Genomic DNA, 13,736 nt, shown 5'->3' on the forward strand with positions numbered 1-13,736 from the left:
GGATGGATGGATAGATAGATAGATAGATAGATAGATAGATAGATAGATAGATAGATAGATAGATAGATAGATAGATAGATAGATAGATAGATAGATAGATAGATAGATAGATAGATAGATAGATAGATAATCATGGAAAACTTAATTTACATACTAGTTAAAATTCAAAAAGGGAAACTCCCGATTCACTATGTAATAATTTCATTACATTTCTATGATTAATACAATATATTCATACGTTTTGAAGAATAATTTATGACTATAACTCACGGTTAAAATTAGCTAAAGCCCCAAATTCACCATCTCAAGTAAGAAGAACATTTCAAAAGAAATAAACAAGAATATTTTTAATATTGATATTACTCAAATTACTGGTACTAAACTATTTTCCTAAGATGTTTGATGCACCTATATGAGTTTTACTTTTTAAATTGAGCTCCTGAAATAAATACAATTTTTTTTCCTGATATTCTGATTTATTGTGACAAACCTTTAAATGAAAAAAAAACAACAACTTCAAAGACCAAACCAGAATCTAAATTTGCCCAGTACACATATTTTGTTTAATGGTATTAAGAGATTTGTTACAACAAATATTACATTACAAGCTATTTTCCACAATATGTTGATGCTCACAATTCAGTCACTAACTGTTTTTATGATTTGCCTTTCTAATAGTAATACATGATGTAATACAATATTTATGGATTTTATTCCAAGTGGTCTCGTAATATTGTCCAAGTGTATCTAATGTGACAAATGAGTTTACACGTACAACTTTGCTCGTAAAAACGTTTTAGCTTTTAATTTGAGCGGTCGTCTCAGTGACGTCACTTCCCGTGACGACTCGGACCTTCCTGTCCTACAGAGCACGCAGCAGATTGAGAGAAGTTCCGCCTTGGTTGTAACTTAACACAGTAAGCAACATACTGTCTGACAACTCCCGCCTTTTGGAATTTTACTTCCACCTGTTTGGTGCAAATGTAAAGGTCTTCTCGCGACTCAGGATTTAACCTCTTGATTAGAAAACATTTCGAGGAAATAGCTACCTTCAGCAAAAGCGCAAAGGGAAAAAAAACAGGTTTGAACTCTTCGCTTCAGTGGTGCTAATGCTATCTGGTTAGCGTCATAAACGCACTGTAATATTGGCCAACGTTTTTTTTTAAATATCTTATATTAGAAACCTTAATTAAACGAGGGCACAGCACAACAGTCCAATCGTATTTTACGTAAATAATTGCGAATGGTAGTTTCAACAAGTTTGAGGGTGACCGCTATGTAGCAGCCAATGCTATTGAGAAGAAACATGGCTTGTTTGAATTGCATTTTAACAGCCCTGTAAAAGAATACATGTCATTATTGTGATTAACTCGATCTTCTAATCGAACATTTTCGTTGGCCACTTAATAACTAATAGTTGCATCGAGTTTGTCCTCTGTGTCCGTGTACTGTTTTGAAATAATCAGCTGATCAGCCTCCGTTTCACTCTTCAGGGAATGTTTTCATCATGTGATTTGTTTTTACATTGTACATTTTAAATGGCTCCCAATGGCATTAGTAGTCGGGATGTAAATATCAGTGTGTCGTAGTGAGTCAGTCACTATGTAGTCACTATTGATTGTATTTGATAACTAATGATGGAGTCAGAAAAGTTTCCTTTATTTCTGCGCAGCCAAATGAGCGGCGCAACATTCCCCTCTCCCATTGCGGAGATGGCAGAAATAAACCGCATCCACTATGACCTGGAGTACACAGAGGGGATCAGCCAAAGGATGCGCATCCCTGAGATGCTTAAAGTGGCACCACAAGCCCAGCAGGACTTCAACGTTGGTTCACAGCAGCTTCCTCACAGTGTCATAATGCAGGTCCCGGAAAGAATTGTTGTCTCAGGTCTGTATACCGATACTTGTCAGTGTCCTTGCTAAAACATCCAAGACTTCCTCTTAATTGGTGGCTTTGTATCTGTGGTACAACTGTTGACACCTACCAGATACAGCAGGTTAGAAAATATACTTTAAGAGACTGTGATGTTAGTGTTGCCTTTGGAATTTATTTGATTGTTTTAGTCACTGGTTGGTCATACAATGATAATTGGCTTTCTGACTCTCAGCAGTAAATGTTAGATTGCTGTAGTCCTCCATGAAAGCAGACTGATTCTTTATGTAGAATCAAAATAAAACATTAATTTACTAGCATCTGTTTTTACGTTTGAAAACAATGGTCCTTTTTTTGTGCCTATTTACTGACATGTTATGGATCACACTAGTAACTGAATCGTAGGTCATTTATATTTTTGCATTTTCTGCACTGTCAATGAAATAATGTCCCGTTTAAGGAATGGAAATGAACTCTTAACCCAATTCATCGGTTAATCGATTGTTGCATATATTGCAATTTCTGGCACAGTTCTATACATTAATCTTTTTTCTGATTTATTTTATAAATGCGCTTATATAATTATATATATATATATACATTATATATATATACATTATATATATATATATAATGGATATATATATATATATATATATATATATATATATATATATATATATATATATATATATATATATATCCATCCAGCTATTTCGGTAAATAGTGTGGCTCTTGTCGACTACATGATTTCTAACTGCTCTCAACTGCTAAAATTTCAAGCTGCTGGCCAAGATGAGTTTGAGGGTCCGCAATGTCAGGATTATTTGTAGTATGTACTAGCTATTCCTCCGTGCCACATAATTGAACTACTATTTGTGGTAGTAATTTATCTTCAATCTCGACTGACTTTTTTTATTTTTTATTATTAACTTATAATAATAGTTACTAAGCTAGGTACTGTGAGCTCATGCAGCTGTATCTGTAATGAAGGCACAAACTCTGGGAGGTATAAGGCCTAAATGACATACAGTAATTTCTTTTTACCTCAGGTAATGAGGACAACCAGTTTTCAAGGCCAAGAGACCTTGATTTAATCCAGTCGACACCGATAGAAACCTTGTCCCTGAAGACCCCACCGAGAGTGCTCACACTAAGTGAGCGACCTCTCGACTTCCTGGAGGAGCATCGAGCAACTCCTGAAAGTGAGGCCGTGGTAAGCGACGGAGCAATCAATCCTGTTCCATTACAGTATGGGAAAATCAATTAAGAAAAATAAAACTATGATTTACAGTAAATCTTAGTTAGTCATTGAAAATTGGCATTGTTTCTTTTAGCTGCGGCCCCAAGGGCGATCGAGACGAGAACGCTCAGCTAGTGAGAACGCAGCCGTCCGTCATTGCAGTCAACTGATGCATAACGATTCATCGTAAGTATTTGTTCAGACATTGGTACTATGTCCTTGCATGCTGCATCTTATTCCTGCCTCTTTCTATTTTCATCTTTCCCCTTTTTTGTGATAGAGACGTTGTCTGTATTGCTAGATTTGTAAGCATCTTTTTTGGGGGGGTGGGGGTGCATTTTTCATTAATCAATTAAAACTGGTCTCATATCAACTATTTAATTTGAATTAATGGTTAAATAAGAAAAAAAATGTTAAAATCTTAGCCAATTGTAGAACATTTGAAATGGGGAAGGAAAGTTCCCCATTACAGTACTTTAATATGGCTTTCCTACTTGCTGTAGTCCCCTTTTCCTTACTCACATTGATTTATTTTCTTATCTCCTGCTTTGCATTTTCTGCATAGTTGCTACAGTAGAATTCACGGGCATTTAAGATAAAAGTTGCCATTTTTTAATCATGGTCACAGCATTACTAAAAAAAAATAATGCATGTGAGAGATTGTAATTCAACTTAAAATAATTTGCCTTGTTGAGGCCTCCGATTTGCATGCCATCCTCCTGGCTGTTTTTGTTTGATGCTTTGGATGTGACATTATCTTCTCAAGTTATTTAGCAGTGTTGCTTTTCTTAACACCGCCGCAGAACTGACAAATTTGAGGATAGTTCCTTTTCCTCATTTCTCTCCCCTGTCCTTCCCTGCTCCCTTCTCTCTCCCTGTTTCCTTATTATTTTCTCTAAATTGGCTGCTCTAAATGGTTGCCCCCAAGCAGTGCAACAGCATCCCCCCCAGCCACTCATCACCCCCCTTCCCCTTCCACTGTGGCTGAAGAAGAACACAACCTGTACAGCGCTAGTGGCGTTTTATCTTTCCTCCAGTGCACTACACGCCGGGCCTACCAGAAGGTCCTTGAGGTCTTGGATGAAAACCCTCGCAGGTGACCTCCCAATTGCCACAATCTTTCATTCGGCCAGTAAGGAGACTAGATGCCGGTCTTTTCGAGCAGTCAAGCCCACCAGTATCACAGTTCTGATCAGTCAGATAGGATAGTATTTTTTTATATATATGTAAAGCTAAAAGTCATTTTCGTAATGGACCAATGCATTAAGGTGGAAAGGTCAGACAGCATAACAGTTTCCACTTTCTAAATGTTACAAGCTTCTGGGAAGCCAACTCACTGAAAAATAACATCTGCCGTTTTTGAGTTTTAACACGTTTCCCATGTTGTCACAATGTCACTACGGTAAGCGTTTGCCACCTTACACCAAATGGGGAAGCGATGTGTGCATAAGAGTCAATTTTCAAATAACAAAATGCAGAATTACTGAAATAAACTGTTATAGACCCTTTGGTTTAGTAACCTGTTCCAACCATCTGAAATATTCTCATAATCCTTCAGGCAACAGTTAAAAATGTAACGTTCACTAACAATATTACTGTTAGGCAGTGGATATTTTGCTGTGACCGGCAGCTCTTGAGCTCGTGCTATTTTGCTGTGGACAGCTCTGAATGGTCAATCGCTGGACCAAGTCATGCACTGGGTATGGTTCTAGCTTCACTTCACCCCCTTCTGTATCTTCACAACGTTTTCATTTTGTTTTGCCACCGAAGATGGGCTATCAGCATTACTAGCCTAAACCCAAACATAACTCCCAGAGCATATATGATGCTGTCAAGAAAATGTAAAAAATATATATATATATATATGTATATATATATATATATATATATATATATAGGATTCAAACCCGTAACCTTGCACTTTTGGGGTGACTGCCGTAACCGTTCTGCCACAACGTAGTATACCAGCAGTGTTTCCCACATATTTGAAATCCACTTGGGTGGGTGGACTCCGGCGGTGGGGATGGGAGGCGTATTTGAACGCGAGCTGGGTCTCCTCTAGCCTCACGATCCCCAAGTGAGTGACGGCGAACTAACGTTACATGCAGTATATATCCTGTCGCAACACTTTTTTTTAATTTATATATATATATTTTTTTAATACAATTTCTTGAAAACTTCTTTGGTGATGGCACTGGTGGCCAATTTACTTGAGTGACCCGCCCAAATATTAACATGGTGTGGGAAACACTGGGTACATACATTCACTGGCGCAGAATTTGTACTTGTAGCTCTTGCAAGCTTAACAGCAAAATTGAGCTGGTGGCAAGTTGCCAGTCAGGGCAAAATATGCACCTCGTTACTATTATGCACACTATATTAATACCAGAAGCCTACGTGTACCTAACAATTGCAGTACAAAACTGCTATCCTTTTGTGAACTTCATGATTTGTTGAAGTATCTTAATTTATTAGTTATACGTGAACTGTACCTCAGGGTTTTCATCAAGTGTACCATTTTGATTTACTGTCTTTGTGCCTTTTGTTCATATGCACACAATGAAAACTGACTTTTTAAAACTGTTATTGAAAATAAGATTTGACAGTGGGCACATAAAAAATACATTTATTCACACAAATAATTACTGGTAACAAATGGCTTAGGGCTCTTTTATAGGCTATATTTTATTTCAAAGCTTACTTAGCAAAAGTAAACTCTTACCAAACAAGGAAAATGGTTTGACTGAACTTCAGACTACATGAGGTGAAATTGATTAAACTAAAATGAAAGCCGTACCACATTTGCAAATTGTCAAAACAATTGTATAGGTTAGGGATGGGTGTCCTAATTTTTGCATGCTTGTGGAACAGTGCTTTGTGCAAGTGCTAGCTCTTATTTTCCCCTTTTCCCCAAACCTGTATTTCCTCACCCCTGTAGAAAACCATCACTGCGAGGGGGGTCAGCTTCAAGCTCCAACCCCCTGCATGAGTCCAGGTAACATCAAGTAGCACTCTCGTTTCATTTTGTTCCTCACCTTTTACCCATCCTCACCTATTGCCCTTACCTGTTCCTCTCATTCAATGCACCATTTGTCTTGAAAGGAATAAATGAAATTGCGTAGGCTATTTTGCATGATGTATATTACAAACATTTTTTAACATAGGCTGTTATGCAACTGTTGTTTCAGGTTTGCATTATCAACATATGAAGCCTCTCTGGATGGGGGATCTGACGACATGACCGTTGTAGATGCAGCAACACTCCGACGACAGGTTGGTTCCTCGTAACATCATCAGTAGTATTTAGTGAGCGGATCTGGTAAAACGAACTGAAAAAAAATTGTGCTTTAAATTTGTAGCTTATCAAGTTAAATCGACGGCTCCAGCTTCTGGAAGAGGAGAATAAGGAGCGAGCAAAACGGGAAATGATCCTGTACTCTGTCACTGTAGCTTTCTGGCTCGTCAACACGTGGGTGTGGTTAAGACGTTAGCGTACATTTATGTTGCGCTTACCCCTGCAAAACAAGTCAAGATAATATTCCTATGCTGTGTGTGACATGTTACACTTGCTGCCATCTGAGCAAAGACAGTAGCCTATTGTATTGCAAGACGCACTCATGTTTTTGGTTTATTTATTACACGGACATGTACAGTTTTTTGTTTTTTTTTACTTTTGCGTTCTTGTTAGCTTTTTGCTTTGCCACATCTTGATTTTAAATACAAATGTTGAGCAATGCTAAGCATGACTTGTAAATATGTATCACTTTAGAAAGGAGTAATGCTATATTTTGTTTCTAAATATAAATGTTAAGCAATGCTAGGCATGACTTGTTGTAAATGTGTATTGCTTTAGAAAGGAGTCATCAATAAAGTGCAACTCTTGTTTACCAAAGAAAATGGAGTTGTGAAACAGATGTGTGTAATTACGTCACATATTTATTATCGACAGTGGATATAAGAAAGATGCCTGTAAAGGTGAGTCAGTTTTGATCTGGTTGGTTGAATACCTGGAAATCATGTTTCACAGGAGAAGTCAAGGATCAAAGTAGGCTATTAAAATAGTATTGTGAATCTTTATACATTCTCTTTGATGACTACACGAATTCCAAGAGATTTTAATCAAATATCTTGTACAAGATTTGTAGAAAATAGAAGACAGACACATTTGTAATCTCATGCATAGGAATGAAGCTCAGACTTCCTCACTCGTGGCCCTCGGGGGCCGGACTCCTGCAGGTATTAGATGTTTCCATCCTCCAACACAGCTGATTCTAAAGATCAGGCTTCTGCAGAGTTTGCTGATAGAACCGATTATATGAATCAGCTGTGTTGGAGGACGGAAACATCTGAAGCATGCAGGACTGTGGCTCTCGAGGACCAGGAGTGAGGAAGCCTGCCCTAGCTGATCCCAAAGGTTCAACTGAGAACACAAGTCTTACTCATGGTAATCAAAGTTTAGCAGTACCACTACATCCTTCCTAACATGACAGTCACTGAAAGGGACATTTGTATTTAACGCAACATAAATGAGTATGCGCTAATCAATGTTATTTTAGTTAATGAAAAATAAACTAAAATTCAAAAAAAAATCTTTAGCAAAATTAAGAATTAAAACTAAGTGAATCTACATTTTATGTTTACAAAACTAACAAAGTAACTATAATAGCGAAATTTAAAATTCAAAACGAAATAAAAACTAACTAAAATGAAAATTCCAAAACTATAATAACCCTGGTGCTAACAAACCTTCAGTTAAATTAGAGGATCAGTCTTTTCTATGACAAACTGTAATACAAAATACACTCACAAATCTGGATCATTGATTTTGATTGTTTGTCAATACGCCATCCCCCCCCCCCCCCCTAAAGTTAACGTAATGTTACAAAAATCATCAACAACCTAAACAGGTTTATCAGTCAGATTGTGTCCTCTATCAGAGAAAATCAATTTTGAAGCTCCTCAATCAGGCAATGTGGTTTAAAGGATATTTGACTTGTTTTGAACGTTGCACCTGGTTTAGGAGCATCCAGATCTTCTGGATATATTAATGATGAATCAGGAGCTTTGGTTGACTTGCACACAGTTAAACACACGGGATTATCTGCATTAAAAGGGTTAACTTTCCTGCCCGATTCATCCTCACTGTTATCCCCTATGATTTCTTCTATTCTCGGTCTCACCATCATATTGGAAGTCATTTCTGAGATATTTTCTGGCTCCATATCTTCCAGGTCAGGCAGATCATCAATGTGTAGTGGAGTAGTTAGTGTAATGGTTTCCAACTGCTCTGCCTCCACCAGTTCGGTCACAAGTGGGCCAGGACCGTGTGAGGATTCAGGAGAAGTCACGATTACCAAAGGAAGTAGTTGATGAGCAATGTTCACTTCTTGCCCTGCATCATTGCTTAGAACCACGCTCTCTGGCTCTTCCCCATAATCTTCCTCTTTTGTTTCTTTGTGCAATTCCTTATCATATTTCTTGTGGGAAAACGGTTGGGCTTTGCTTTGTGTAAACTCCTCATGGGCATCCAAGGTGTCCTGAACAAATACTTGCATTTTCTCTACAGGTGGTTCCTCACAAGAAGCCTCTGGATTAGGTAAAGGCTTGGTTTCACCTGAAATTGACCAGAAAGTGTTACATCTTTATACTTTATGAAACACAAGGAATTTTGTATCTGTACTTGGTGTCACTCGAGTGCTAGGGGGGTAAAAAACACTAACAAAATATAAATTTAAGACACAAATTTACCAAGTACATAGGGTCATTAAAAGGGAAGCCAACCCCCCAAAATGATTGACAATAATATGTTGCATGTGCCCCCCACTAGTTTAAACCCTGCATTCTGTTTCTGATTACTATTGTGTTAGCAGCAAAGTCAACCTATTTTATCCATTTCTGGGGTGGCCATGTCGCCACTTGCTATTGACTGCAATGACATCACAGTTGCTCAGGTAACGTAACGACCAATCACGGCTCACCTCTTTTCTGAGGCAGAAGCTACATGTAGACTGTTGTCTGCCCCTAGTTTCTCTTAGAGCACGCAGTTAAACTAGTAATGAGATCTGTGAGGTGAGCAGGCAGGTGTCTTGCCAAATGTGATGTCAGTTGTATATTTATAGAATAACATAATGACAAAATGATTACAGGTTAGTATTCAATTTTATACTATAGATATAATATATATAGTATTTATACTTAAATAGCCTACTTATATGTAGGCCTAATCACTTATGAGAATTGATGCACTTTGTTGATCTTGTTAACTCATTCACTGCCATTGACGGCTATAGACGTCAAAAATTCATTTGAACTATTTATTAGTTTCACTTTTTTTCTACTTCTGTTAACAAGAGTATGAAAACCTAGAATTTCTTTTTACTATACAGTTAAAAACATATAAAATGTGTGATTAATCATGAGTTAACTAGTGAAGTCATGTGATTAATTACAATTAAAGAATTTAATTGCCTGATGCCCCTAATAAAAAAGAAGAAGAAAAGATTATTAAAAATAAAAAACACCACCAAAACCTGATCAGATGTTTTACAGATTTGCTAACTATCCTTTAAGAGATAATCATATCAAATTGTGGGAAAATGTGAATATGGGTATAGTGGATGTTTTTGTGTTGTTTTTTGTTTGTTGATTTGTGACAGAAATGTATTATTCTACAAACTGACTTTTTTAACAAATAAAAACTGTACTGGTGAATTATGACCTTAGACAAAGGTTGTGGCGGTATGCCAAGGTCAAAGTCAATCTATTCTATGTCAACAATTGGATTTATTAAAAAAAAAAAAAAAAAAGACTTTTCATACAAAAATCTCCGAAGCCATCGAAGCTCGTGTTTTTGTGCACTTTGGAAAGATGAATAAATATGTGCAAACAGACGTATGAATATTAAAACTGCTAACCTCTCACAATGTCCTCTTTCATGTGCTGTTTCTCCTGGGCTTTCTTTCGAACCATTGCCAAAGCATCCAAGCCTTCCTGAATTTGTCTCCTTTCTCGTGTGTTCCATTGTTCTCTCTCCTTGCGTTCCTCCTCAATTCCACCAAGTGCCCAAGCCTCTGCACACGCCTTGTCTTTGGGGAAAACAGGCCTGTCATCAAGGAAGGTAAGATGCTTGAGGCGGACAATCAGGGTCTTTCTGTAGTTGGGGATCTTTTTCACAACTTCATTTCCTGACAAATTAAGGACTCGTAGTTCTGGCATGGCTTCAAGCACAGAAAGAATACCAGGATCATTTAATAAGTTATGAGACAGATCCAGCACACTGATGGATAGACATTGACTCAGGTGCTCTATGTCCCCAATTGCCTCCAGTTTGTTATGGGCAATCTGCAGAGTAGTAAGATTAGGAAGGCTGGAAAGATTTGCAATGGTCTGTATGTAGTTATTGGAGACATTTAGCATGCTCAGGTTTTTTAGAGGCTCAAGATTTTCCAGTTTGCGGATGAGGTTCTGCTGAAGAAACAGACAGCGAAGGTTAACCTGTGCATTCAAATTACCAATCTGTTGCAGTCCATTACTTTCTAGCCAAAGACATTTCAGTCCTGTGTATTCCTCCAAATTTTCAATGCTGGCAAAACCTTTAAAATGCAAATACAAGGTGTCATTCAGGTAAGGTGTTGAGTAGAGTTTGTACTGCTTGCAGTGGTCTTTTAAAAATGACTTTGTCATCCTCGGCCCTGACTTTCCATGTTCTTTCTTTTCTTCACGTCCATCCTGTATTGTGGCAACTTGAGATGATGTTTCGCTGTCTCCATGAAGTTCCATTTGAATGGCTGTTGACGTTCCATCGGGTTTTGTTTCACCAACCTCAGCAACCAACATTGCGTAAAAGGTGTCAGGCGCTTTATATTTAATTGTAGAGGTCTAACAAATATTCTTAAGTTGTTTGCCAACCGCCAAAAAAAACGAAGAGGAAGAAGAAATTCTTAACCGCGTGTCGTTCAATCAGCAGATGACTTGATGTGTTAGTTGATGTTTTGGTTCCTATGGTAACGCTCCCTTATCCGGCTATTGTCACTTGTTTCCGGTCGGACTGGTTTAGCTGACGTACATCGCTGTCAAAGTGGAAGCATGGCGTCAAGGGTTATTCTTAATCGAGGCGCATTAACGTTTGCGTCATACTGCCAACATTTGAGTTGGAATGTCACAGTCACGCAGGTTCGAGGGATAAAGCGTTGGATGAGGTCCTACATACAAATTATGGCAAGAAAGCGAAAGCTTGAAGGTCTTCCACCGAAACCAAGGTGAGGCTAACATTGGCTAAAACAAGGCCATTTAATGATTTGGATTAGTTAGTTGTTGCTTGTTTATTTAACTATTAATGCAAGCAATGCGTAAAATATTGTATTGCATTGTTGTGTAATTATAACTGAGTCTCTTGAGAACCGTGAGCATGCAATGCTGTATTCTACTAGCCCAGATAGCAAGTTAGCAATGCTGGTGCCCATGCAGAACAATTTAGTTCTGAACAAGAGTTTTTGCAGTCAGGTACAATATATCCGCACACTTTATTGAAAGTCAATGCAAGAGATATATGAATGAACGCATGAATGAGCGTTTTCAAATGATGTATTTTGAAGAATATTATTGTATCAATATTATGAAGCGTTTAATAGTTTGCGCTTTAACATCGATCATAAACACCACTCGGCATCATGCGACATAAAGTCAAACTATATAATATTTAACTGTCTAACTGGTAATAGGGCAATCGATTAGAGCACTTTATTTACAAGTTTGCAATACACAGATTTTTGATCTTGTATTGGGTCATTTAATACTACTACTACTTCTACTACTACTACTACAAGTGCACTTAATTTGGATGGTTTATTTTAAACCCTATATCAATTCTACAAAAATCTTCATGATTTGTTTCTCAAAATGCAACACTAATCAGCTACACATCTGATTTCTTTCAGATCTCAGAAGCCCAATTGGGATTACCATGCTGAGGTTCAGGCTTTCAGCACCCGCCTCCATGAGAATTTTTCCCTGGAGCAACTGAAAATAGCTTTCATAAATCCCTGTTACCTGCAGGCGGAACTGAAAAGGAGACAAGAGCTGGACATGGAATTTGAAGTCACAGCTCTTGCTCTGAATGATAATATTGAGTTGAGTGCACGGGGAGATGCCTTCACAAAAAGCTTCCTTACGGATTGGTGCAGTGCTAGTTTTCCCAGCCTGCCAACACAAGGGGTGGAAAGTGTTGTGAGACACCTCACAAGTGTAGCCCTAATCAGCGATGTAGCTCGAAATCTTGGCATTGAGGATCTAACCATGAGTTTAGAAATCCCCGTCCCGGACAATGTGCTTCATTCTACGTTCATGGCAGTGATTGGAGCACTACATGACAATAGTGGAACAGAGCGCACTGGATATTTCCTAAGGGTGAGAGTTGATTGATCAGTTCAAATAATGAGTTCAGAGACCTTTGTGTAGCTCAGTTGTCTGTTTGAAAATGATGTGTTTAATATTCTTGCTTATTTCTCAAGGATTTATGCATGTTATGCTTTTCTACCTCAGGATTTCTTAGTTTCCCAGCTAATTGGAAAAGACCTGTTTGATATGTGGACAGTGGTAAATCCTATGGGACTTCTGGTGGAGGAACTAAATAAGAGGAATGTTCCGCTACCAGAGCCCCGCCTCATCAGGTCTGCAGGGTCCAGCACCGTTCTGCCGCTCTATTTTGTTGCTTTGTACAGGTATGTGTATAACAATTAACATATATGTATTTTATCTGATTTGTGTTTTATTTATTTTGTTTCTTCCATTTTTTACATTCAGTGATAAGAAGCTCCTGGCGCAGGGTCCAGGTGAGACGCTTTTTGCAGCGGAGGAGGAGGCAGCTCGTGTTGCCCTGAGGAAACTCTATGGCTACAATGAGAACCGCCAACCCTTCGACTTTAGGCCACAGCCGGCCGAGCATGAGCATCCTGTACTTCAAACAGTCAGCAGCAGTTAAAAAAGAACACTTGTTTTTTTTGCTACTTGTCACTGGAGAACATCTTCCCTACTTAGCGTCAGCAAAATAATGTACTTTCCTGGATCATTGTCTGTTTTGAGGTCTTAAATGTCTATCTAAACAAGAATAGATTGCAAGTTCCAGGTTTTGTATTCGCTTTAAGAATACATTGGAAATCTATTGCTTGCCCTGGGTGACTTGCAGAAAACAGTGTTACAAAACTGCCTTGTCTTTGTATTGAAAATACGGTGTAAATATACAGGTAATTTACATTTGCAATTATATTCAGTTATGTGTTAACTTAAAACAAATAATGTGTGATGATGTATTTCTGCTTGAAGTGATCTTATAATCATTAAGACTCATGTAAATGAGGCATAAAGTATGCAATCTGTACATACATGCTGTTGTCTTCTTTTCTTGCGTGACATATGCTCAAATTAAATTGCACGTGCAAGTTATTGGAGGTGGCACTTATATGAATAGAAACTTTATTTAGGCAAGCAAGTGTTGGTCGACACTAAAATTGTGTAGTTCCCCAAATGAGTTTTCGATTATGTTCAATTATTTTGTTTACATTCCTCTCCATTAAATGGATAATGGATAATTAAATTGAAACGTTCTAATGGAATAAATAAT

General features: G+C 37.9%; 3 protein-coding genes across 5 annotated transcripts; 2 read left to right on the plus strand and 1 right to left on the minus strand.

Moving 5' to 3' along the window:
* The first annotated feature begins 844 nt into the window (after positions 1 to 844).
* Positions 845 to 7,032, plus strand: mffa (mitochondrial fission factor a). Of its 3 annotated transcripts, none has more exons than XM_086081385.1 (8): positions 845 to 917; positions 1,673 to 1,885; positions 2,923 to 3,091; positions 3,213 to 3,304; positions 4,050 to 4,214; positions 6,057 to 6,113; positions 6,307 to 6,391; positions 6,478 to 7,032. In XM_086081385.1, the coding sequence occupies exons 2-8, from the start codon at positions 1,677 to 1,679 to the stop codon at positions 6,607 to 6,609; spliced, it is 909 nt and encodes a 302-aa protein (XP_085937511.1). In that variant the 5' UTR covers positions 845 to 917; positions 1,673 to 1,676; the 3' UTR covers positions 6,610 to 7,032. The 3 variants fall into 3 exon arrangements, with proteins under 3 accessions (XP_085937511.1, XP_085937510.1, XP_085937512.1); XM_086081384.1 differs by having other exon boundaries at positions 874 to 1,081; XM_086081386.1 differs by lacking the exon at positions 4,050 to 4,214 and having other exon boundaries at positions 875 to 1,081.
* Positions 7,033 to 8,019: 987 nt separating this feature from the next.
* On the minus strand, positions 8,020 to 11,076 carry dnaaf1 (dynein axonemal assembly factor 1). The gene is made up of 2 exons (XM_086081053.1): positions 10,033 to 11,076; positions 8,020 to 8,732 (listed from the first exon to the last, which is right to left on the minus strand). Exons 1-2 carry the CDS (start codon positions 10,952 to 10,954, stop codon positions 8,062 to 8,064), a joined length of 1,593 nt encoding a protein of 530 aa, XP_085937179.1. The 5' UTR covers positions 10,955 to 11,076; the 3' UTR covers positions 8,020 to 8,061.
* Positions 11,077 to 11,170: 94 nt separating this feature from the next.
* mrpl44 (mitochondrial ribosomal protein L44) lies at positions 11,171 to 13,497 on the plus strand. The gene is made up of 4 exons (XM_086080863.1): positions 11,171 to 11,376; positions 12,055 to 12,523; positions 12,659 to 12,837; positions 12,920 to 13,497. Exons 1-4 carry the CDS (start codon positions 11,204 to 11,206, stop codon positions 13,095 to 13,097), a joined length of 999 nt encoding a protein of 332 aa, XP_085936989.1. The 5' UTR covers positions 11,171 to 11,203; the 3' UTR covers positions 13,098 to 13,497.
* The last annotated feature ends 239 nt before the right edge of the window (positions 13,498 to 13,736 follow it).

The sequence above is a fragment of the Leptonotus elevatus genome, chromosome 7, assembly GCF_054856555.1.
Source record: "Leptonotus elevatus isolate MCC_2025b chromosome 7, RoL_Lele_1.0, whole genome shotgun sequence".
Lineage (NCBI taxonomy): Eukaryota > Metazoa > Chordata > Actinopteri > Syngnathiformes > Syngnathidae > Leptonotus > Leptonotus elevatus.